General features: G+C 40.9%; 1 protein-coding gene across 7 annotated transcripts in view; it reads left to right on the forward strand.

Moving 5' to 3' along the window:
- Positions 1–25,642, forward strand: part of RASA3 (RAS p21 protein activator 3) — an 821,322-nt gene that overhangs the window by 357,025 nt on the left and 438,655 nt on the right. For all 7 annotated transcript variants that reach the window (XM_069204628.1, XM_069204627.1, XM_069204630.1 and 4 more), the window contains one exon: positions 9,164–9,267. In XM_069204628.1, coding sequence (XP_069060729.1) covers positions 9,164–9,267 — 104 coding nt within the window. The remainder of the gene's footprint in view (positions 1–9,163; positions 9,268–25,642) is intronic.

Consider the following 25,642-nt stretch of genomic DNA (forward strand, 5'->3'; position numbering starts at 1 on the left):
ATCATGAGTTGCATAATCGCGCTCCATGCTCTACTCCTACTAGGGCTTTTTATAATCATCAGTATAGTTAACCATTCACTGGTATGCAAGATATAGAATACACGTTTATGGTGTACATAATTATGTGAACATAGTAGCATGTATAGAAACTGTCTACTATTGTAAGATACTGCAACCATAATAGAACACTGATAGGCTATGGGTGCTGAAGTTATATTAATTTCTTTCATGTTTGCTATTGCTTCATCAGTTATGTTCATAGGATATTCATTGTCTTGCCTGTTATGCTGTTATAACAAGTGAGTAATGTATTATTCATATTCATGCTTGGCAACATGTAGAATTAGCAAATCTGGGCCTACAAAGTTTACTTTCCGACATACCCCTATTAAATAAATCAGAATGCGGAAGGCTTGCTTCCCCACTTCAGCTCGTAGGTCCACTTAATCTTAATGGCCCTGCTTGTCCGGGACAGCCCATATGGCCATCCTCTACTCAAAGCTCTCCAAATGCACTTGGTCTCTTACAGACTCCTCCAGGTGGGATCAGGGTCAGAATCACAGAATTGTGATCCTAAAACCCACCTAAGTTATATAAGTTTGCAGATGATACTCCTAACGTTTGTTCACCCTTCATCTCTTCCCAATCCAGTGGAAAAACTAGGCCTATGATGTTGTTTGCAGTACCTTCTAAGGACTCAGAAAGCCCCCTTCTAACCATAACCCTTCCCTGTAACCACAACTGGCAACAATGACATCGCTAAACATAATCTCCCTAAATTCCAAGGGGTTGAATCGCTCAGTCAAATAAACTAAAATATCAGGGTATTGTAAAGACATGCTGGGTGACAGTCTTCCTACAAGAAACAAAAATTGTCTTTAAAGAAGTTCTATCACTGAGAAAGGGCTAGGTCACAGGTGATATGCTTCCGATGCCTGTAGGAAAAAATAGCGTGCTCTCCTTAATCTCTAAGAGATCTGGTTTAGCTATCATCTCCCCAGAACACGATACTGAAGGTAGATGGTTGCTTACCGGACTTAATAATGGTCAAAATAACCTCTATACAATGAACATATAATCTCCCAATGGGAATGACCCACATTTCTGGTGCACACTCAACAGGAAACTAGCAGACATCCCACACAACTCCAAAATTTTCTTGGAAGGTGATTTTAACCTCGCAGTGGATCCCATACTAGACCGGAACCCAACTTTCAAATTTAGACCTCCTAGGGGACACAACCAAATCCTCAACTTGTGCACTACACATGGTCTCTTAGATTTCTAGAGGATTCACAACCCTAAGGGTAACGATGTTACATTATTCTCCCCACTCAAGTTTTTCTTGCATTGATTACCTTCTAGTTGACACATCTCTTTTTACCTGCCACCTCCAGTGCCACAACTCATCCTATTGGTGTATCAGATCATGCAGCAGTATCGGCTTCTATTCTGAAACACAGAATAGAAACCGAAAGACACTCAATATGGTGCTTAAACACCGAAATCCTAGAAAATGATTCAGACATACACAAACTAGAGAAAAAAATCATACTGTATTTGAAAGAAAATGAGTTTTCAGTCACTTTCCTTTACTCGTATGGGACCCATTTATGTGTGCCATAAGAGGCCAAATCATTAACTGCATGTCCAAGAGAAATAGGGATATAAAAGAAACACTAGAAATTAGGCAGTGAAATCAACAAGAAAGAGATGGCATTTCAACACTCCAAAGATGATCGTTTTAAAACAGACCAAACAACTAAAATACAACTATAACTCCATAATCAGAAAAAGGGCACACTTAAAGGTTCATGCACAGAAATCCAAAAGATTAGTATAGTTTAACAGGGCAGATAAGGACTTAGAGGGCCACCCGTAAATTAGGAAATCTTAGTAACCTTATACCATAAATGATAGCACCGGATGGTTCACGACAAGCTAGAAACATAGAAATATTAGAGGTATTCAAAAAGTTCCATGCAGACCTCTACAGCCCTCAGACAAATATCAATAAGGTGGACTGTTTAGCATTCCTCCGGACTTTTCCAATAAAATCAATTTTGGTTTCTGAAAAAATCTACTAGAAACGGAGGAATATGTAAATGCAATAAATTCTTTCTGCTCTGGGAAAGGCCCAGATAACTTCCCCATAAGATTCTATAAAAAATTATTAGATCTACAATTAAGACTTTAAAAGACACACTTGACCACTTTGCCATACAAGGCAGGGTCTCACGAACTGCCTCCAAAGCCATATTCATAGTAATAATTATGGAGGGCAAAGACCCCACCTACCTAAAACTAATGGGCAGTATCCCTCCCCAACATGGAAGGCAAAATCTTCTAAAAAAAAAAAAAAACTGTTACCTGAGTGAATTGACCCATGAATCCCTAAACTTATTCACAACTCTCAGATGGGATTTATTAAAGGTGGACTTGCCAGAGACAACATACGCACATTCTATCACATAGTAGAAAAGGCCCATCGCTCCATGCTACCAACTGTGGCTATTGTACTCAATGCCAAAAAGGCCTTTGATAAGGTCTCATGGCTGTTCCTGCAGTCATTTTTCGAGACACATAACCTGAGGGAATCATTCAGGAAAATGTTCATGGCACTGTATGCCAACCCAAAAGCAAAAATCTGAATCAATGGTGCAGTTTCTACTTCTTTCAACCTTCACCAAGGTACACAACAAGGCTGCCCCTCTCTCCTCTGCTTTTTCTACTCTCCATTGATCCACTTACTAAACTAATCAATGTTTACCCAGAAATTAAAGGGTTTGATTTTGGCACTGCATCTTACAAAACTACTGCATGTGCGGACAATATTCTCGTTTTTTCCGACAACTTTGGGAAGGCCATCCCAGCAATCACTAACATAGTTCACGATTTTTCCCAGGCATCTGGACACTCCTTAAACAAAGACAAAACTGGGGTATGTACTTTCAACCCATATAGCTTACCGACATACCAAGGAGATTCAGGACTCAAATGGCAACCCAAATTTATCAAGTATCTGGTTTACAAGCGACCTATCCATATCATTGTGACACAATGGAGCCCAAACCATATATAAAGTCCAAAGACCTTCTCACTCCTGGTCCCCTATACACATAACTTGGTGGGACAGACTTCAAACCCTTAAAATGATGATTACCTCAGTAGTCAATGTAGTCACTTCCATGATTCCCAACTGTGTACATGTATTTTAAAACACATCACACACGTTCAGGAGGAAGAGTAGAATCCCTGTTGTGGGTACCTGAAGAAATTTTCCTTAACAGTTTTATGGAGTGCAAACCTCGCTGCAAAGCAGTAGAATACTGTGCACGGGAAGGGGTGAGTTACAATTGTGACAAGTAAAACTTGCATACAGTTGAATGGTATACAGTCTCATACACATGCTATTCAGCTGTTTAAGGACTGCAGGCGTCTGTGGAAAGTGTTTAGCAAAATGTCAAGAATTCTATATTAAAATATTAACATGAATGAGAACTTAGTTCTTTTAAGGATACTTCTGTGATACAATTATGCAACCCACACAGGAATCTTTGGATCACGACAAACGTTTAGGTGGCACATACCCAATTCTACAATAGTGGAAAGGTGCTGGTTATGCTAAAATGTATCTGGATTGGAAAAACGATCTCATCTAGTGGTGCGAAAGGATGAGCTTTACTGCGAGAAATAGCCTTCATTATTTGAAGCTGAGTGGGAGAAATTCATACATTTCTTAAATTAGATATTTTATTGTGATAATATGTGAGCAGTAGTTAGCCGGAGATCGAGTATTGTGTTTCTGTCCAGTGTACATTAGACTTTATAATGATTCTGATTGTTTAGCAGCTGGGACATTGGCAGAGGAACTGTACAAAATGTGTGATATATATGTTTCACATAATACATAAAATCTAACAAAAACAAGGAAAGGTGATGTGTGACGGTAAATGGAGCCAATGGAGATCCTGAAGCATGAGCATAATTGTATTTTTCTTAAACCTTTATGATGTGTAGCTGCATAAAGAATGCTGCGCATTTGTGTGAGATGGAGATCCGGCATGACAGGAAGCAGGGGATTGCTGCTGTCTAGGTGCGACAAAAACCAATACTGATATGGCCAATTCCGGAAGTCAGACTCTGGAGGATGTGACTGGAGCCTTAGAAGAATTGAGTGCTGGTCCAAGACTACTTACGTTTTCTTTGAGTTGTGGAACTTGAAAACGAGATACTGTTGCTGAAATGGAATTCACGCTGTTAGAAAGTTGATACATACATGTCTTAAAGTCATAGCAGTGAGCCTGTCTAGTTATTGCACTTGTTATTTGTTGTTAGGAATTGGAGCCAACTATCTTTCTATGGGTTTAGGTTGGCCTTTCGGCATGAAATACTGAATGGTGTAAGGTAGTATTTAAGGGGTCAGTGCCAATACAGGATAAGATCTTCAGGTATCAATTTCGCCCATGTTCTTGTGGATCTTGCTGAAATTCCTAGTAGCAATTGTAAGTTATCTATAAAGACTGAAGACAAAAGGTTAACAAGATGGAGTCCTTGGCTATATCACCAGTCATTGGTGTGCGTTTTGGCCTTGAAAAGTTAATTTCGAAAATCTCATTTGTGTTTGTCAGAAGGCAACCATTTGAGGGTAGTATTGTAGATCCAGCTATGTGAGGCCATAATGTGGATCACCCTCGGATTGTCGACAGTCCGAAGCAGTGGACAGGTGCCATAGAGTTATAGAAGTTAGGGGTTACCATTGCTATTATCGTTGGTAAGGCGTGACTCACCAGCCTCATGGTGATTGCTGTTTCTGTATTGCGTTGTGGCCTGAACAAGTAATCTTTAAGTAGTGTGATGGTCATATTGCTGATGCTGCAACTTCCTTCTCACCCATTTCCTGAAAGACGATGTGGGTGATGAGGCAGTAGGTGACGTTTTTTGGGGGGGAAGGTGCCTTGTATAAGGAAGGCATCAGTGTTGCTCAGCTATGGCTTGAGAAGTTTTCAGATGGTGGGAATTCACTGTTAAATGTGGGATGATGTATTTGTAGAATGTGGCCCGGGTGGAAGTGAGGAGACTTGTGAGGTTGTTGGTACTGAGGGGGAAATATTTGAGTAGACAACTGCAGTTTGACAATATACATTTGATTTAATGAACGAAATATTTGGACAGTTTGATAATATAAATTGTAATTAATGAACGATTATGAAGGCACATACCTTTAAACATGCTATGTAGAAGCAAAATAAAATGTAGCTCGCATCCCAGTGGCTTGCAGAGTAGTCCTTGTGCAGTGCACTGGGGCTTAGAAACATGAGGGATCCACTGTAACCAGTTATGGATATCTTTTAGCATCTCACGTTTGTCGAGACTTTAGGGCCTGTGGCATCATTGTTAGGCTAATTCTCAGAGACCTTGTGTTCACTTATGCAAAATGTACTGAGCAGGCCAGGAATGCGAGCAGATGCGATTCCTGGCACAGCAGGGTACTTATCCTTACAACTTTTTTTGTTGGGAATCGAGGCAATTTAAATGAACCTAAGCTTAACCTTCCTCCACTCACGAGCTGCTGAAAGTGCAGTTATGTCGTGCCAATTCCAGATTGCCGACTTTACACATCAATAGCATATTTTTGAGACGGGCTGTTTGTTTGGATCTGAATTGGCATATCATTATGATAGAGGTGTTTCAGTAATGCAAAAGACACGGACGTTCAACCCTGATCCTTGATTACCAAAAGGCCATTACTTTATAAATCATTATTACAGTGTTGCTCAGATCCTAGAGAGAACCTCCCCTTTACGACCTCCTATAGTAGTTATGTCTCCATGAAATGTATGTAGCATGGTTCTCGTCTGCCTGAACAAAAGCTACCTTTCAAGCTTTTCAAGTGCCTGCCCATGTATTTTAAATGCCTGCGATATATCCTGAAGGCGACTTGGATGTAAAGTCATTGAGGGGTCAAAGAAAAAATGTTGCAATGCTAATTATGTGTAGTAGGATGTTGCTTGACTTCATTTGAAATGTTGTGGCTCTCCAGCTCTAGGACAGAAAAATGCATCAGTGTGGTTTAGCACAATCTAGACAGGAATTTGACATTCTCACTCTGGATGTGTATGATAGTACAACCATGTGGCAGGTAGCTACTCTTCCCACCCGCCTCCTCCCACTTTACCACTAATACATGAATGGCATTTGTGTATAGTAGTATGATCGAAGGCTCTTCATTGTCTTTTTTCCTAAAGGACCCGTGTGGCTTGTATGTCGTATTTGTCACTTATGGCTATTGTTCAAATAATAATTTAAATGCTCAGCTGTGTAACTCTAGCAAAACGTACTACAGTTAGTGGCTAAATAATTTGGAAAATTATTTCCTTAAGCGACTATATGATTCTGTGTGTGACCAAGCATGCATTTATGTTGCCTAGGTAAAGCAAGACAAATCCCGCCCTCTCTGTCTAGCATACAAGGTATATGGCCATTTCTATGGACTATACATTTTTAGGTGTGTAGTCTTTAAGTGATCTCGCTAGATGCGCAATGCAGAACGAATTTAAAGTTACAACTGTGGCAAGAGCCTCACTTTACTTCTTCAGAATCTAAATGCCATCAGAGAATTATAAGTGAATATTTGTTTGTGTGTAACATACCCCCCGAAGATTCTCTAGCTGGGATAGTCGTAATCAAATGGTCAAAAAATCTAAATATGGATTGGTAAGTAATTGCTGAGGGAAAATTAGGCGCAGGTGACATAATCGTTAAATATATTCCACTAATCAAAGCAGGGTATTGATTAGTTTTGGGAGCTCTTAGTATGTGGCAGTTCAGTTTGGAAAGGTGGCTGGTATAAGTCTTTTTAAATGCTCTAGGCAACCCGGTTTGTGTTTCTTATTGGCCACGCAGACAAATGTTTGTATTCCCTTACTTTTACTTTCCGAGCGTGCCACCCATATTGAATAAACATTGTAAGCTGTGATAGGTTGTATGCTTTTGATCGTCTGGATTAACAGCACAGCTGTCACCTGACAATTTTGTGAGCATCACTAGAGAGGAACGTTAGCACCGCCCACATGTTGGGAGTTAGGAGTACATGTTTTGATTGGGCAGAAGTTGTGTGCTTCCACAAAAAATGTGTGCCCTCCACACAGCTGTGATTATTTTGCCTATATACACAGTGAACTGGGGCTGAACTTTTAAGGGCGCACAGATATGACATTGTAATGCTATTAAAGTGTCTAGATAACTAAATACTTTATTGTATTTTTCTCTGGCAGCAGCACAGATGGGAGGAGGGCGTTCATTAACCTTCATGGAACTTTAGGTCTGCCTTGACAGTGCGATCATAAGCCCAACCTATTGGTATTGCCAATGCTTGTTAGGGTTGGGGCTTTAGAATTCTTCTGTATAATAGGTATTTTGATTTGCATATCACTATGATCGAGGAGTTTCAATAATACAAAAACACGGACATTGAAATCCGGTCCTCTACTGCCAAAAGGGCATTACTTGCTAAATTAGTGGTCCCCAACCTTTTGATTTCTTTGGACCCCCACTTTATCAATACTGGAACCTGGGGACCCCCACTGAATCATTATTGCAATCTGGGTACTCCCACTGAGTCATTACTGGAAGCTGGGGACCTAATCTGTTAAAATTATTAAATGTTCTAAGCAGTTGTGGACCCCCAGAGGTCCCCGGACCCAGGTTAGGATCCACTGTTATAAATCATTATTACAGTGTTTTAATGTGGATTGGAAAGCAAGCTACACATGTTAAGTTTATTAGGAGAATAGCTAAGGTAGAAAGTAGTAGGCTAGTTAACAATGGTATTATTATCTTTTTAATAAGGCCTTTTTCTGTATTGTATTAATATTTGAGTGGTTGTAATATATGTTCTCCTTTTATAGTTTTGCTTTTGATTGTTATCGAAAATTACATAAATGAAATGGTTGTCATGCCTTTTTTTCTTGTTTAAGCAAAAACATTGATAGAATAAATTTGCACATATGCAACCTGGATAAACCAAATGGAAATGTATTTAATGCTTTAAGTACCATAGTGATGACCCCTGAGTTGATATTATTTTCTTTAACTGAGATGTGTTGTAACTGCAGTACGTTGGACATTTGGAGAGACAGAGCTGTTGGAAGTATTCCACAATTTGTGAGCGCTAAGGGCCAGATATGCTAAGATTTGATTTGCAATAAGTGATCACAGATTGCACACAACTGTATGAAAATCCAATTTGATTTTGCAAAATGACCTATGTCCGTGGTTCCTAACCTTTTGACTTCTGTGAACCCCCACTTTATAAGTTCAGGAACCCAGGGGCCCCCACATCATCATTTTCGGAATCCGGGCCCCTACACCCCACCCCCTTCCCATAAGTCATTACTGAAAGCTGGGGACCTAATCTGCTAATATTATTACATTTTCTAAGCAGTCGCTGACCCCCCGAGGAGGCTTCACGGACCCCCAAGAGTCTCCCGACCACAGGTTGGGAAGCACTGACCTATGTACTTAATGGGTTAGATGGATAAAAAGGGAGTCACACAGTGTAACAGAACAACTTCCCAATGAATATACATTGGGCAGGTCCCAATTTACAACCCTTTGGTATTGACTGCAATCACATGAATGGTGACCTTTACGGGACAGCAGAACACCATCTCTGTATTTTTTTTCAAATTGGAAACCTTTTTCTTAAAGACGCACATTTTTCTTAAATGAAATGGGGCTGCTTTAAAAAAAAAAAGTTTTCATTTTGAAGATCTTCAATGCAACTTCAAAGGGGATTGCTGTGCATATCACACCTCAACTTGGGATTTAGCAATTGATCAATGGTTTGTGACTGGAATCTCAAACCATTGATCCACACCTTACAATTTTGAGGGAATTTCCAAAACACACCCATTTCAAATTGCTTTTGGCAGGGTTTGAAAAACCCTATTTTGTGGACTGGAAAAACCTTTCTGGATCTCAAGATGGGTGTAATACATAAAATGGGACTTTGCCATCGCTAACCTTTGAATTTGCAAATCACAGCATTTGTGACGCAAAATTCCTTGGTACTTCTAGATTCTTAAATGCTGAAGTGTGGTTTGACATCAAGCACTTGTAGGTATAACACTTAACTGTATTTTCTCTTTCTTGTCCTCAGTCCCTTTTACGGAGAAGATTTTTACTGTGAAATTCCTCGGAGTTTTCGTCACCTCTCCTTTTACATATTCGACAGAGATGTGTTTCGCAGGGATTCCATCATAGGTATGTTCAAATTAGAGTATAGACTAACTGTGGCTAGTTTTCCTTTTTCTCTGTATAAGATGTGCAAAAAAGTGTGTTTTTGTTTCAGCTCAATCCCTTAAACTTCGTACAGTTTATATATCTAGTATATTTTTATTTTTATTTTTATCAATACAATTTTAGTGCTTTTGAATAGTGTTAAACAGTCTTACATGGAACCAAAAGGCAGCCCCTGAATGTATAGGACTTTTGGGATGCGGTAGCTGTGATTTTGAAGCCAGGTACCACCCTACCTAGAAGTTATAACATTTATTTAGTGCATTTTTGCATTTGCTAGCCCCCTTCCTCCCAAAAAGAGTCATAGTGTGGCTATATGCACTGTAATATTTTCTTTTGAATCTTGTTCATTGTGACAATGTGTTAGAAATGGGGCTTCTGGTTGGCTAGGATATGTACCTTAGTCAAGCAGAACCCAATCCCTCTAGTCAGGGTAAGTCAGAAACACAACTTAGATTAACCTGTGCTCACTCTCGGGTAGCTTGGCACAGAGCAGGCAGGCTAAACTTAGAAGGCAGTGTGTAAAGTATTTGTGCAATCCCACTCCCAATAATCCCCTGTATGCTCTACAAGAAGTCTCCACACGATGTTTGGAAAGAAAATAGATAATCTTTTTATCTATGCTCAAAAATGTATACAAACGACAAAGGTACAATTATCAGATGATACAGTGTGTAAATAACTCTCCAGGTGCCGTAGGCAGAGGTCATTCACTACCTGCAATGTGCTGAGCGCGAGGTCTGCAAAATGGGGATGCACCTTGTTTCCAGTAAATATGGTAATTCTCTGGACGCACTCACCACCATTGAGCGGCCAGGAATGGTGCTTCCGATGGGCCAGGGGGTTTCTCGCTTGCACAGCAAGGAAGGCTGGCTGGTGCGACGAGGACACAGGGGCCCAGGGAAAGTGGCAGATTCCTCGGGTGCTGCCCAGTCCCGGAGTCGTCGATTCCAGTGAGGGGGGGGCCAGAGGCAGCTTCCCCAGTAGCGGTGGTCCAAGTGCTCGGCACGACCGATATGCTGACTCTTGTGCCAACTTGAGCCGGCCACTGGTGTTATTCCCGTTGGGAGGAGGCTTAACTGCAGACTCCTTGTTCCACCTGGACTAAGACTCTTCTGTTACAGTGATTCGGGGAGCGCGAGGGAGGGTGGAGGCAGCTTCCCCAATGCTGGCTGTCCCAGTTCATCTGCACTATGTTCTTCTGGTGGGAATGGCCTTCCGGTGGGGGGTTGGCAGTCCCGTGACCACGATGGTGGTCCCGGGGATGGTGCAGGATGCTTTGTTGTCCTAGGAGCAGGGGCGCACTGATGAGGGGATGCCTGCAGAGAGCGACGGCTTCTCGGGAAGTTCGAGTGGGAATGCTGTGCCGCAGAGGGAGTCTCCGTGGTCCTGGGAAAAGGCCAGTAGCAGCCAAGGGAACAATTTGTAGCAAAGACAGGACAAGCAGACAAAGCCCTTGAGACATCCTGGTAGACTTGGTGGTGACATGGTGTTGGTCTGCAGTCAGCGGGGCAGCTCAGCAAAGTCTGGCAGCAGTTCCTGGAAACAGTCAAATAACAGCAAGTTGGCCGTCCCTGTAGCACAGTAGCCATTACTCCAGCAAGATTTCTTCTTGATCCAGGGGTGATCTACTGAGTGGTTCAGGGGTCTACTACTTATTCAGAAAAGAGCCTTGGAAGTGGGGAATGACCACAAAGAAGCCTTGTGAATGCACAGGTCCCCCTTTCAAGTCAGTCTCGGCTTCAGACAGCCAGTGGGGGATAATCAGCCCTCTTGTGTGTACCCCAGCCCTTATGTTTTGAAATGTAAGTGGGAGATCCTCCCCACCCCTTCCCCAGGAAGTCCCATCAATATGTAGATATGGCTGGGTGTGCTGTATTGTGGGTGTCTGAAGGGAATGCACACATGGAACTGTCACCCCACCGAAGCCAGACATGTATTGGAGGGAGGCTGTAGGCTCACAGGGCAGTGAGTGCAGAGAAATGTCCACTTTCTAAAAGTGGCCTTTCTAGACTAGTAATAATGAAGCCAACCTTACCAGTAAAGAGTAAAGAGGATTTATTATAACCATTCCAGTGGTACTAAACATGATGCAGCCACTCCTCTCAGATCAGGAATTACAACTTAAGGTTATTATAGGGAATTCCTAATGCTGGTCTATGCGAGTGGTAGGCCTCATAATAATGAAAAAGCACATGAAGGGTTTTTTATTACCAGGACATGGGAACAACGAGATGCATGTCCCGCCTTTCTGCTTGCATAGTACCATGCCCCATGGGCTCCCTAGGACTTACTTTAGGGGTGACTTAGATGTAAGCAAAAGGCGAGTGTAACTCTTGGCAAGGGGCTTTAAGGGCCAATTCGGGGTGGCAGTGGGACTGTGCAAGCGGGCTCCACAGTGGTAGGCCTGAGACAGGTTATAGGGCTACTTAGGTGGGTGGCACAATCAGTGCTGCCAGCCCACTAGTAGCATTTAATTTACAGGCCCTGGATGTATGATTTACCACACTCTACAAGGGACTTACAGGTACATTAAATATGCCAATTGTGAGTATACCAATGTTACCATGTTTGTAGGGGGAGAAGCACCTGCACGTTAGCACGGATTATCAGTGAGTCCTAAGGGCAACAAAAAGGTACAGCAACAAAACAGGAGGGAAAGACAAAAGGTCTGAGGTAAGACCACCCTAAAGATGCCATGTCCAACACAATGTATGATCTGGTATGTGTGAAAACGGATCTTTCATTGATGATGATTCCTGGTCCTTTGGAGGAATAGGCCCTGCAAGTGATAATATTTGAAGATTGTCTGGCAAGTGACTAGTATACCATTGAAATTTATCATACATCTTGTTTGTGTTCTGCAGTCAGTATGATGGATACCTCAGCTGTAATGAGTTGCATGTTTTTCTAAATGTGGTATTAGCAATACATTTTCATTTTACTAACAATATATCTATAGTATACTTGTGTTTAGAGGTTTTCAGCCAGCCCTTTTTTTTCCAGGTCTGCTAATGTATCATTCATGTTTTTCTTCCACCCTCTAGAGCATACAGCATGGAGTGGTGGGTCAGCTCACTTCAACCATTGGCTAACTTCACTGTGAGTGGCAGAATTCTGCCCTTTCACAAAGAACACATATGCACACAAAGAAATTCCCATTAGGGCCAGGTGCCACGGTGGCAATGTGTGATTTTTTTTTAAAGCAAAAAATATTTTCATTTTTAACCATTTTTTTTTTTTTTAGATTGATGAGTGACCAACAGTTCCCTCAACCATAAAGGTTTGAAAAAACCATGACAAAACAAACATTGACAGTACAAAGGCATGTGGCAAAGGCAAGTCTTGTTGGATTTGACAGTGCTTACTTTTTGCTGGCTGAGACTGGAGGTCTGAACCAAATTCCCTATGCAATTCTTTGTTTAGTACAGGTACCAACTGCCTGAGAAATGTAAGGGGTGGAAAGTAGTTTGATGTTAGCAGGTGCTGTTGGTTGCCTGTTATCCAGTTAACTGAAATGTTGTAAAGTCACTTGATAGGCTACGGCAGGGTTTTACAGAGCTGTTCTTACAGCAGATCGTGTGGTGCTCAAGTCATAATTTACAATAACAATATCACAGTGTGTCTCCATCATTGTGATTAAGAGGCCAGTCTATTGTGAGTCCAACAAACACGCCATTAAATCCTTAGTCATGCGTCAAGATCTACAGGATGGCAGGGTATTTTTTTCACAATGGGATAGTAGTTACTAGCTGGCTTTTAGAACATAGTACTGAGCCAAAAAAGTGTGCTTAAAAAATTGCACCATTCTGTGCACTGTATCACAGGCTTTAGGGAAATAATTGAGAACTCGTGTAGTAATATGACCAACACCAAGGTGGTATAGTGTTAATTTTAATGCCTTTTAGATAAGTTGTTGCCTAGTATGATTGCTTGATTCTCCCGCAGTGATGGCTGGTAATCTTTCAAAGTAGTGGGACGTAATACGTGCCCCGAACTTCAGCAAGCAAATTGAGCAAGTAGTCCCAGACACTGCAGAGTTAAAACCTTGAGCACCCAAGGTCATCTTTAGCAATAGTGCTCCTGGTTCCTTGGGTTTCCCCCGCATCAGAAAAGTATTGCCCACAACTTCAACTCTATTGGAATCTTAAATTAAACTTTGTACAGATCAACATCCAACTGGTTCCTTGTACTGTTGCAGGGTTCCTAGCTTGACTATTCCCACTTTTGATTGTGCTACGTTATTAAGCAGATTTGTATCCAGTTGTATTGACAAGACCCTTCTGTCCAAGAATCTGTTCTAAATGGCCCAACACAAGGGTATATTGTGAGATTTGTTTTCCGGAGCATGAAAGCATAGACTTGTCTTTAAAAATGTGACCACTTTTCATAGATTCGTGTGGATCTCTTGTAAATAAATATTTAACATATCAGTTATTTACCAATTGAGTGTTAGATCACTTATGTATCTTTCTAGTACCCCACATTCTCCTGAATAAAGGTGTATTGCCTTTCAGACAAACAGCATTGAGTGGCTCTCAAGCTTTGAGCATGATGGCTGCTTCTTACACTCAAATCTTTACTGCCTACTAGATTAAACCTTGGTTGTTCGGCCAAGGTACTTATAGAGTCCAATACATCAAAGGAGACTTAGCTAAGATTTTGCATAGCACCAACACCCTAGGACCATGCTATACAAGTGGAAAACCTTGCAGGGTTATTTTCCTGTATTCACCAAGAAGCATGTAACTTTTCCCCTGCCTTAATGTGAGTTTTGCCATGGCAATTATTTTGGCTTCAACGGAGGCATGAACTGCTGTGTGAGTGCTGTACAATACAATACATGTGACCTGTATTCCTGCATATATTTAAAATTTAAACACATTACTTTTAAATTGAGATTTGGCTTCCACAGTGTCAAGGATGCTGTCATATTTATAAAGAAATATTTTATGCACTGAACGTCTTCAAGTTGTCCTTGCATTGTATTGGTTGATTGAGAAAAAATGCTGCGAGACTTAGTTATCTGCTGGGTTCAGACTACAGTGTTTAGGGCGTTCCCATCCCATTGGTCTCCAAATATTTTGTGCTGAGCCACTATTTATTAAAAGCTAATATTTTTCCCAGTTAATATGTACAATGTTAAATGTTGGGAAAACAGAATATTGCAAGGCAGCCAGAAGTAAAGTGATATTCAGAGGTTGTGTTTCATTTATCACAATATATGTAGGCAGTGTAAAACGTTGCAAAAGAGCCAGGTATTACAAAGCAGATGTTACTAGGCCACACGTTTAAAAAAAAAAAAAAAAAAATATATATATATATATATATATATATATATATATATATATATATATTTTAGAGACAACATCTAAAAATAACATCATAGTCGCAGTGTGGTGGTGTAGTTTCGTCACGCTGTTATTTATTTACAAAATACGTGGACTGTCGTTTATAGTCTACTTCCACACACTGCCCTCACATTTAACCACTACAGTTTTCCAATATTAAAAAGTGATTCTTTCTGTAGCTCTCATTCTTTTCCACATTTAAAGCCTCTTATTGTATCGTATTAGAAGGGCTGTTCTTCGGGGTTTTCACACCTTTTAGTAATCTGATCTCCAAACTCTGTTGTTCATAATCATTCTCGGGCTGAGAATACATGTAAAATCAAGTCATCAACCCCTCAATACTGCACTTACAAATCTATAATTTATAGACCGTCCAACCCCACTGAACACTACATGCTGAACGGACTGCTTCGACATAAACAGTTGATTTGCCAGAAGGAGAGTCGATAAGTACATTTCTTCCCTGTTCATCTTACATGTTGGGCACGTACACCAGTTTGTGTTCTAAGGTTTTACGTTAAGGTGCCCATTTATTTTCACATTAAAATCTCAAATTTGTCTGAAATAAAACTTGGGTTGAAGTAACTTTTGCTTCATATTTAGATAGTAGTTTTTTTCTACCACCGTTAGTTGGAGTCAAGGGAAATACATTGACTGCCAACACGTCAGTCTCCAGTTCAGCACCAGCAGAGCTAAGTATTAATAAGGAATATAACAAGGCATTTTCCTATCCTTTGTTTCTAGGATCACTTGGGGTTGGCCTGCTAGAATGCCGTATTCTCTTGAGGGCATCTTTTATGATCTTATGTATGCTGTATGGTTACAGTAATGTCATAATAAAAGTACGAATCATTGAGTAGCCAGTTTTTTGGCGGGACAAGTGAGAACCAGTCTGCAGTATTCTATTAAATCCTATTACTATCCATTTTCTTTCTGTTACCTGACTTCCATACTTTCCTCACTTTCAAGGATTGTACTTTTCATTACAAGTGTGCTTTGTACAGAATGCTTATATTCCTTGATTCCTCTTGTTTCCTCACATATCTTAGTATTATGTCAGTCATTACTTTGATTTCTTAGGTCAGTGGTTCCCAACCTGTGGTCTGCGGACTCCTGGGAGCTCGCAAAGCCTCTTCAGGAGGTACGCCACTACTTAGAAAATAAATAATATTAACAGATTAACAAAGTCTGTACAAACAAAGTGATTAAATGTACAATTGAACATTTTAAAATGTACTGTACATGTAAAAGAATTTGAAATTGGAGGCTGAAAATTAAATTAGTAATCTCAGATTGATTCATGTGAGCAGTGCCGGTGCATCAAACACAATATAGTATGCACGATGTGTGGTTTCAATGTAATTCAGAAAAGCTCCAACCTTCCTAATAACATTTTCTTTCTTTATGTATATTTGTTTGCAAATTTGATAAAATGTGTTATCATTTGTGTAGGTGTTTGATGAATGCTTGTTTCTGTATTTTTTGTGTATTGTTTTTTTGGTTCAAATATTATCAGCAATGTTTAGGCCAGGGTCAGTGACTTTCAGTAATGACTCAGTGGGGGTCCCCACATTCCAGTAATGATTCAATGGGAGACCCTGGGTTCGAGTAATAAAAAAAAAGTGGGGGTCCACAAAAGTCAGAAGGTTGAGAACCACTGCCTTAGGTGCTGACCTATAGCTATTCTGTGATTGATTGATTACTGAAGTCATAAATTTGCCTCTGTTAGTAAACTGATTCTGCCAACATTTAGGTCAATCAACATGACGTTTTCAGCTATCAGCAGTTTCTCTTAGAATGCGGTCTGGCACCACCTAATACTCTGAAAACATAAAACCACTTATCAAGAGTGAAGCCTGTTGAAATGCAGAGCATCAAATATGCAATGCCTACCGCTTAATCAGGGCACGCTGCCTGTGGCTGTTGACTACAGTCTATGAATTTCCTTTTTAAATTTGTTACTTCTTTGTGCACTTTACAGGGCATTGATGTGCTCTGAGGCAGCCAGGTGGTGGGATGTTAGCTCTTTAGAATATACTGAAATAATTACAATAAACTAATGGTCTTGCATTTTATTTGAAAACCTGTTTGCTAATTGTGCCTTTGGGAAAATGAAATAACTAGCCACCAAAGATGTTTGCAATATCCCTACCCCTTCCTTTGTTCAGAGACACCTATGTTTGGCCTTCTCCCTCTAGGGTGTAATACTCATCTTCACCACATACACAATTCCTTAACACATGCAGAATATGTTCTTTGGCTTCTTCCGGTCTCGGTTCTAGATTTAGTAACCCACCCTCCCCTTATGAACATTTGGAGATTCCTCTTTAAGCTTGTTATTTTGTGAGCAAATTAAGTCTTGTTGGCTCAGAACATGTTTAGATTCTCTTTTACATCTCACCAGACCTACTGGTAGACACAGTGTGTAGGAAATTAGGGTACTGGTTGAGGGGGGGAAACCCTAATCAAGCAACAACCACAATCTCTATCATAGTGAAACACAATCACATCCCAAATTAACCTGTGCTTTATCTTGACACAAAAGCAGTCAGGCTTAACTTGAAGGCAGCGTGTAAAGTATTTATGCAGCACTTCAAACAGAAATAAAGTGAAGATGTAACACAAGAAAAATCGCACATAAATTTAGAAAAATAGAGTAAAATTTAATGAATTATTTGAGGCCAAAAATCCAATCAGTAGAATCAGACATTTGCAAATTTAAAGAGTTAAGGTAAAATAGTGCCTAAAGGCACAGAGAGTCGACTGTGGTTATCTGCCCGTGCCGGACCGTGACAGTCACAAATTCAGGCTGACCTCAATGGAGCCATGGGGCGGACACCGGGACCAATTAGAGCCGCTCAACAAAATACCTTAAATCCTCCCTTGCAGAGCATTGTGAGATGCCATATCAAGGATGCATTGCATACCCCTGGTTCTGAGGAAGCTGTGGGGCTCTGATTGAAAGTCCTGCATTGTTGTCGAAAATGTCGTTGACAAGTGGCTTGCTATGCAAAGACCTGCATTATTGTTCTGAGCAGCTGTGAGGGGATGCATCATGCTGCTTTGGTTCTTGTCATAGGACTACAGCTGGGCTTGCATAGCAACTTCAGGCCAACTTCCAAGGGACCAGGACTGGGGTGGTACCACTTCAGGGGGGGTGGAGGTGTAGGGCCCACAGCAGACAGAAGAAAGAGTGGTAGGGAGATATTAGGTAAGTTGGAGGTAGAAGACAGAGGGGTGATGAGCAATGGGAAGAGAGAGAGGGCAAAACAAAGTAGAGAAATGGAAAATAGAAAACAAAGGAGAGGGGAAGAAAAGAAACAAATGTGCTACTTACAGGCAGCAATTTAATGCTTGAGATGGAAGAGGAATAGTGGCAGGGAGTGGGGAAGTGAGATAGAAAGAAAAGAGGAGGTGGGGTGAAAGATTGACAAAGAAGTGGGAAGGAAGGACAGGAAGTGGCAGGCAGATATGGGAGTAAATGTTGGAGATGAACAGAAGAAAAAATATATGGAGGAAACGTAGACTGAAAAAATCATACATGTGACATGTTGGGCTGTGGAGAGAACCAACAAGGAAGGAGCTAGTGGGAGAGCATTGAATGACAAACAGGAGAGTAAAGAGATTGCAGTGCTTAATTTGTATTAGAAAAAGCAAGTGGCAGGGTCCTTCTCAGGAAGCCATTGTAACCTGCACCACCCATTGCCCCTGCTAGCGCTGCCAATAGCAGTACCATACAACTACTACTCCATTGCACTCTTACAGATGTGATAATTCAGACTATTCCAGGCTCCCAAAAGCTATAAGAATGATGTGGGTAATGGGTATTATTCATTTTTAATGAATATTGAAGGAATATGTACTGTTGTTGAGCTGATCTCAAAATTAGACAGCACCACCGTGTGGTGAGCTGTTATTAATGCAGCTGCTGAGAATTAAGTGCAGATGCTGAACACTTGAAACCACCAGATTAAATTATCCACTGGGTGGCAGGGAGATGGAGACTTGTGAAAAGATGTGAGGTTCTCCAAATTCAGGTGTGAGCAGAGTAACCAGTTTACTTTTTGTTTTCATTCTTTATTTTGCTTTTTAAATTTGCATCTGACATGGGCCATCTGAATCTTGAGGTGTAGAAAAGGAATGGAAGCAAAAGGAAGGGGAGAGGAGTAGTTTGGGAGAGAAAAATAAAGGCGAGGAAGACTGTCTGCTAGGGTTGAGGAAGCGTTATAGGAAATGTAATCAAAAGATGTGACACAGGGTAAAGTAAATTGGGAGATGAATGGAAGATTGCCTCTTGTACTACACTGTGCTTTATATAAACCCTTCTAAAATGCTCATCAACCAGTATCCATCCCAGAATGCAAGCCAGTGGTGCCACGCCTACCTTCAATACAATTATCTGATTACTAGGATCCACTCACCTACCAAATCCCCAGTACTGGTCCTGTTAACGCTGACATTTTGCTAAAGAATATTCATGTATTCTGAATGTTAAATCTGCATAGAGAATGAGTTAACATAGAAAATTAAAACACAAGTTTGAAAATATGCCTACTTGAGTGACCACCAATAATCATGAACTGTACTTATTAACAGCTTGTTAATGTAAAATGTTGTGCTCACATTTGGACTAATGTAGTAGTATGTCATATTAGTGGTCATGTATTATGTATTTGCTATATTAATCATAGATCTTAAATTTAGCGTGGTCTTGGGCCTAGTTGCAGGACTTCATGTCAAGTTGCATTGCTTAGACAAATCATAAAATGGCTGCTTAGAGAATTACATTGTAATTTTTCATTGTATTGACCGAATTATAGTAGTTGAAATTCTTTCCCATGAGAACTGCTCGTTATGGATATGATGTACTAGCTATGGATACATTGTAAAACATAGTGTGTGTAGAGGTGAGTTTCCCAGGAGCTGACAATGGAAGCACTGACTGGAGTATAAGCTGATACAATTTTGTTACCTGGTGAGCACAACAACGTGAACAGGAGAAGAGGAGCCAATCATCGTCATGTGAACTATGTTTTAGTAAATTCTTAGATTTTAGGTTCTATTTTCATTGGACTAAACCTAAACGTACGATTCTTTGACCAATAGCAACGTGGAAAGTAGTTTTAGGGAATCTAACTTAGCCAGACTGCACGGAGTGGAAAGAGGTCATTCCACACATTTTCTTACCATCCTGAGTGGAGACATGCTTAACTTTTCTTTATTTTTGTTGCTGAGAAGTGACATTCTATTATGCTAGTTCCTATGATATTTCTATCTTGAACTCTGTTGCTGAATTCTGATGCTTTGCTGACCAAACAGATGTCCAATTGGCGAAGAATGTTGAACTTACTGAACCAAATTGAGGGAAGGTATAAAACGATGTTACTGATTACTATGTTTATTTGCTTTTGTTTTTAGGTACCAACCACTAATTTTGATAGAGCCATAGTTAGATATTTTTCCAAATTTGTGTTGATTAAATTGTTTTGGATGAAGCACAAACATGCTATTCTAATCAGAAGGTTAGTTAGGATACTCACTGATGATGGTTGCTAAATATTAACAACAGTTGATGACACTTCTTTGCTGAATCTACTTGTATGCCATTTCTATTAGACAGTTATTCTTGCTTTTGATTTGTACTGTAACTCTAGAATGAGTAGTGATTCATGCTTTGATTAAATTGAGACTCTTTAGAAGATTCAGTCAACCAGCGTTGTTCTGTATGCTCATCATTTGATTTTGAGATTAAGTTATGTGATAATAGCATTGTTAATATAGGGAAATAAACATTCTAACTTTTACATAAAGGTGTGGTTATTCACGGCCAAGGGGTCATGGTGTGTGGGAATTATTGACTCCCATGATTATTGATGTTATTGATTGGTATTACTATTGATTTGTAATGGAACTGAGTTTTATGGTGGGAACTACTCTAAGCACAGTCAAAAGGTCCATCAAACCTCTAATGTGTCCTCTTATAATCTAATGATAAGAAACCAAATAAGGCCAGACATGCTAACAGTCCTCCACTTCTAATCTCAGCGCATACACCAACACACCATTACTGGACCCTGAACATCTGACGCCCCAGTTTTAGTCACTGTTGTCAAAAGCCATGCCTTTCTATCTTGAGGACTAGTTTTTCATAGCCAGTCCTCTGCTGCCAGCCTCCTGGATTAACACCTCCCCACTATATGTACTTTACTATCCTCCTTCATGCCTCTCCACTTGATGGAGCTGCTGACACTGGGAGCCATGTGATTGTTCCAGCCAGGCATGGCTTTTTAGCCAACTCCATACCTTTACTGATGAACGTTAAACATCAGATTTCAAGATACAGAGTACTGTTGGCTAAAAAGTGAGGGGCTTGTGAAGGTGTTACACATAGCATATGGTAGTCAGTAGTTGTGACATTGCCAGTCCCAGTGCACTGTTGCCAGCTTTAATGCGTCCTTCCTTTCCCTGAGTTCAATGCATTGCCAGATCCCAAATTTAACTTCCCCATTACCATTCTACATATACATTCACCTACCCTCACTACTAGCCTCCATGCATCACCAGCGTCCCCACTGTCAGCTGCCAGTGCCAGACTCCATACTTCACCATCACCACCTATACATTCCTGCACTCATTTGGCTCCCTGCCTGCTGTGCTAAGCCTGCAGCATCACTGCCTGAGAATCGCTTGCATCAAAGTTTGCACCTAAAATCAGACGCATTTGTGCAAATGAAGCAGGTGTGTGAAAATATCCTGGTGAGTGATGAGATGCAGATCTGCCAAATGTCACTCATCTTGTGTGTGTAATAATGCCCCCAACGTACAATACTAAACCAGCATTGTCATGAAAATTAGCATCTTCTGATCTAGCTGCTTGAACTGCTTACTTCTGTCTTCTATTTGCTCAGAGTGCTTGGACCTTTGTTCACAGTCCCCTGTTCTTTGTGAATGTGATGTAGCTGCTACTGCCTGTGTGCTAAGGTGACAGATATTGAGTAGCATGGGTGTCAATAGTACCATATGGCTGACAGGAGTGTTCCTTGGACTTTATTATACAGCACAGGCTGTCTTGGTAATTCCTGTTGTGAAGGTCTGGGCACCTAAGAGTCTACCTCTTTCCTGCTCTGTTCTTTTCAAGGAGTATGCACAGACAGGTTTTGTGCATCAGCTAGAAGATGGAAGCCTAGCTGCTTTTGTGCCATTTGTCTTCTGTCAGGGAAACAGTCTTCATCCTTCTGCTTGAAAAAGTTACTGATTAACGACCTGAGGCTGAGTAGGTAGGTGTGAGGTGAAACTCTCCCCACAGAAATCAGGCAGGTGATAGGGTGGAGGAAAACACATTTGTAACCTACTAGCCTGATATATATATATTGGCTTTCATCCCCAGATCCATGTTCCAGAATTTCTTGCTGACCTGTGCCCAAGCAGTACACACTATTGAAGTGGAGAATATCTCCTGGTCCCACAGCTGGTGTCTAAGCATAACAAGCGTCCTTTCAGGTCATAGCTATGCCTGCTGTCTTATTGCAGTCTTGCTTGAAGCGTGGTGGAGGAATGCTTGAAGTATAGAGCTATCACTGAGGGGAATGGGACACTAAAGTTATTCTGAGAGTAAGGAACATCGTAGGAGAGCAATCTGCAGTCCATATACCCAAAGGAGATGAACAGCAGTGCAAGAATGAACAAAATTCAAATCATTGAGAGAAGCAAGATACGGAGCTGTGTTGCTTGGAGCCTTGGTGCGCTGAGTTGCCCCTGGTCCTTGATTATTGTCAGTATGTCACCAGATTGTGTCTTTTGATAGGAGCTTGAGGCCTATCTCAGAATGGATTACTCCTGGAAAGACCGCATCTCACCCAAAGTCAGACACTCCACTCCTGTGGGTCAAGGTGTGTGGATCCTTGTGGCCATGGTGTCTGAACGAGAACTGCAACATTGCAACTGCAAACCTGTGCTAGGACTGAACTGTGGTCTAAAGGGTTACCCTCACTTTATCTGCCTGAAGACTCCAGTTTACAAGTACCAGACACCATCAGTGGTCCCACCCTTAGACTTCTATCAAACATACCCATCAGTAAGTCGGCTTTCCATCTACAGTGAGTGGGCTTCCCACTTTGTACTTGGGTAGGGGGAGTTGCATTGAGCCTCCACGATTTCAGTATAGGACCAGCAACAATTTGTGTCAATTGAGGGTAAAAGTCCCTAATTGACACATACAGTATGATTATCTTGGAATCGGAAGGTAGGTTAGCTATTTTTCATAAGTTATTTAGGGGCTGGATGCATGAACCATTTTACTTGTCGCAAACGGCCCATCAGGCCCATCGGTTTGCCACCGGTAAAATGTATTTTGCCATGTACAAAAGGCAAAATGCGACTCTGTAACTTGTTACTGAATCCAATATTTTCCTTTCCTTTCCTTTTAGGAAAACAGGATGCATTACAAAAAAAGCACTGCTTCATTTGAAAAGCATTCACAGCTACCAGCAGACCACCATCCCTGTGAGTGCTGGCCATTCCTAATGGGTTGCAAATTATGACCTGCCTCATGAATATTGATGAGGCTGGTCACTTGCGACCCATTTGGGAAACGCAAACAGTGTTAAACACACTGTAGTACATTGCAGTTTGCGATTTCCTAATTGCGAATCGCAAAGATTCATAATTAGGACATCGCAAACTGAATTTTTCGTACACCTGGCCCTTATTCTCCAGCAGTTGTTTAAGGCGTTTTCTTGACCTTTACAGTGCACAAAAGGTGAACATTTGTGCAATTTTATCTGATTTCCTAAACATAACGGCTTCTATTTGAAATAGTGTCACTCACAGTATCACGCATGAAGCTTTGGTATGTCACATATGATCACACTGAAAGCATTGTCCTGGCAGCTCTGATGGTGTCTAGTTTTTCCTCTGCTATGCGAAAACAAAAGACGGACTACCATGTTTTCCAGTAGCTAGCAGGCTAATAGGTAGCAGGGGTCGATTTAGTGCTTTTTTACTATGAACAGAAGAATCATCGATGGAATAGAAATTGGAGTAGTTGATAAGGTCAGGGGAGGCCTATATTTGTTTCTTTGGGGTGTTGTTACTGTGTTTTATTTACGTTTGTGCTTAATTTGATACAGCATTATATTGGTAGCAGTGCTTAATTTGTAAATAAAAATGTGCCGGTGCCCAAAGCCCTCCTCTTAAACAAGCGGCTGCAGCAATTAAATGTGCTAGCATGGAATACTGAGGCAGTGTAATCCTGAAGCCATCTAGGGCCTCTTCGGTCCATTTAAAGCCACTCCCTGCCCCTTCAGCTCGCTCTTGCAGCCTTCTGCTTTCTCCCATTGTGACGCTTTTTCGTTTTTCTCTTCCTCTGTCTTTCCCAAATGTGTCTTTTGCTCGCAGCAAATGCTTGAGGCAGAATAATAAGCGCCGGTCCTCAAAAATAAGTGCTGGTGCTCAGCACCGGAAACAACAAGTACAAATTAAGCACTGATTGGTAGTCAACAGTTAATACTAGGGTTACTGCCACTCTGTTGGGGTAGCTGGGAGGTGTTTGTGCATTGCTACCTTCAATATTTGACAACACGACATTGATAAGTAGCTAATATTACTGTATTAAAATGCTAAAAAAGATTATTAAAAATATATGAACGATTAAAAGAATCAAATATGATGTAGGCCAAATTAATTTAGAAACCATCTTACATCAAGTCGCATAATAAAGGCCTTCTCCTCCCAACTCCCCACAAAGTACTCGCATCTCGTTGTGAAAATTCAGACCGGTAAAGGAAAGATGAGGCAGAGTCTGTTGCTAATAATAATGCTTGCATGCAAATGATGGCCTCCAGGGACATTTCAGGAAGACATTAATAAAACCACACTCAGAGGGTGGAAACTGCAATTTACTTAGTAAGCAGCCGCCGAGTGCATTAGCGGGGAATTAATTGTTGCATGTAAACATCTGGCGAAGACGGGTCCACAGGGACTTGCATATGTGAGAGGCACTAGAGTTCAAGTGACATTGAAAGAATTCTCTGTGAACAAATAGGAGGCAATTGTCGAGGTCGCGGAAGGCTCAGACTTACTAGTTTAATTTTATGGGCGTCCTAGAAATATTAACCTCACCTGACATGGGCACACATGGACTGTTAACTTATCTACGAGTTCTATAGAGCCCTACATGAGCCCTACAGAGACCAGAGCCCGGAATGGGATGGGAACTCTGTCCAATCTCTGTAGAAAAAAAAACGTTGTGGGGTGATATACATTGGCTGTCAATAGTGCAGCAGGTGCAGTGGTACCAGGACCCAGCCGTCTAAGGGATCCGCTGAATCCCAGATACCGCTGTATTTTACTAGATGAGGGCAAAGAGGCCATTTTATTGGGTGCATTATGGACTCACTACACCCTTCCTTTGCTACTGGTGTGTGTGTGTGTGTGTGTGTTTTTGAAGGAGGAGGGTCAGAAGGGGAGATTAGGCGGAGGACGAGCTGAAGTACTTAAGCCTTTAAGTCTCCTGTCCTTAATAGCAGACATCTGCTGCTGGCGTTTTTAATCTGTAACAAGGCAAAATCGCCCGACGTTTTGCAATTTCCCTCAACCCGTTTCTCTTAAAAAGAGTTCCACATAATTGGAAATAAACATTAAAACCTTTTCAAGGTATTTCGTGGTGCAGATTTGTGGAGACATCCATGTATTCGAAAGATCATAACAAAAATTGATTAGACTATATAAAACTTGCTCGTGAGGCACAGGTACTGATCAACAGTTCTTTTATTTGATGCCTACAAAACCTGACATTGTTAAGTCGGGCGTTAACCAATACCTTTTTACCTTTTGATTCTACTAAACATATATGAATAATAATATAACTGTATAGCGGTGCCTTCTGCCAGCACTCTTAATCTATCGGTCTGTTTTTTTTTTATCTGTTTATTGGGCATTTTCAAGGTTTGCAATATACATATCACAACCACATTTAGTTCAACTTCAAC

The sequence above is a fragment of the Pleurodeles waltl genome, chromosome 8 (assembly GCF_031143425.1).
Source record: "Pleurodeles waltl isolate 20211129_DDA chromosome 8, aPleWal1.hap1.20221129, whole genome shotgun sequence".
NCBI lineage: Eukaryota > Metazoa > Chordata > Amphibia > Caudata > Salamandridae > Pleurodeles > Pleurodeles waltl.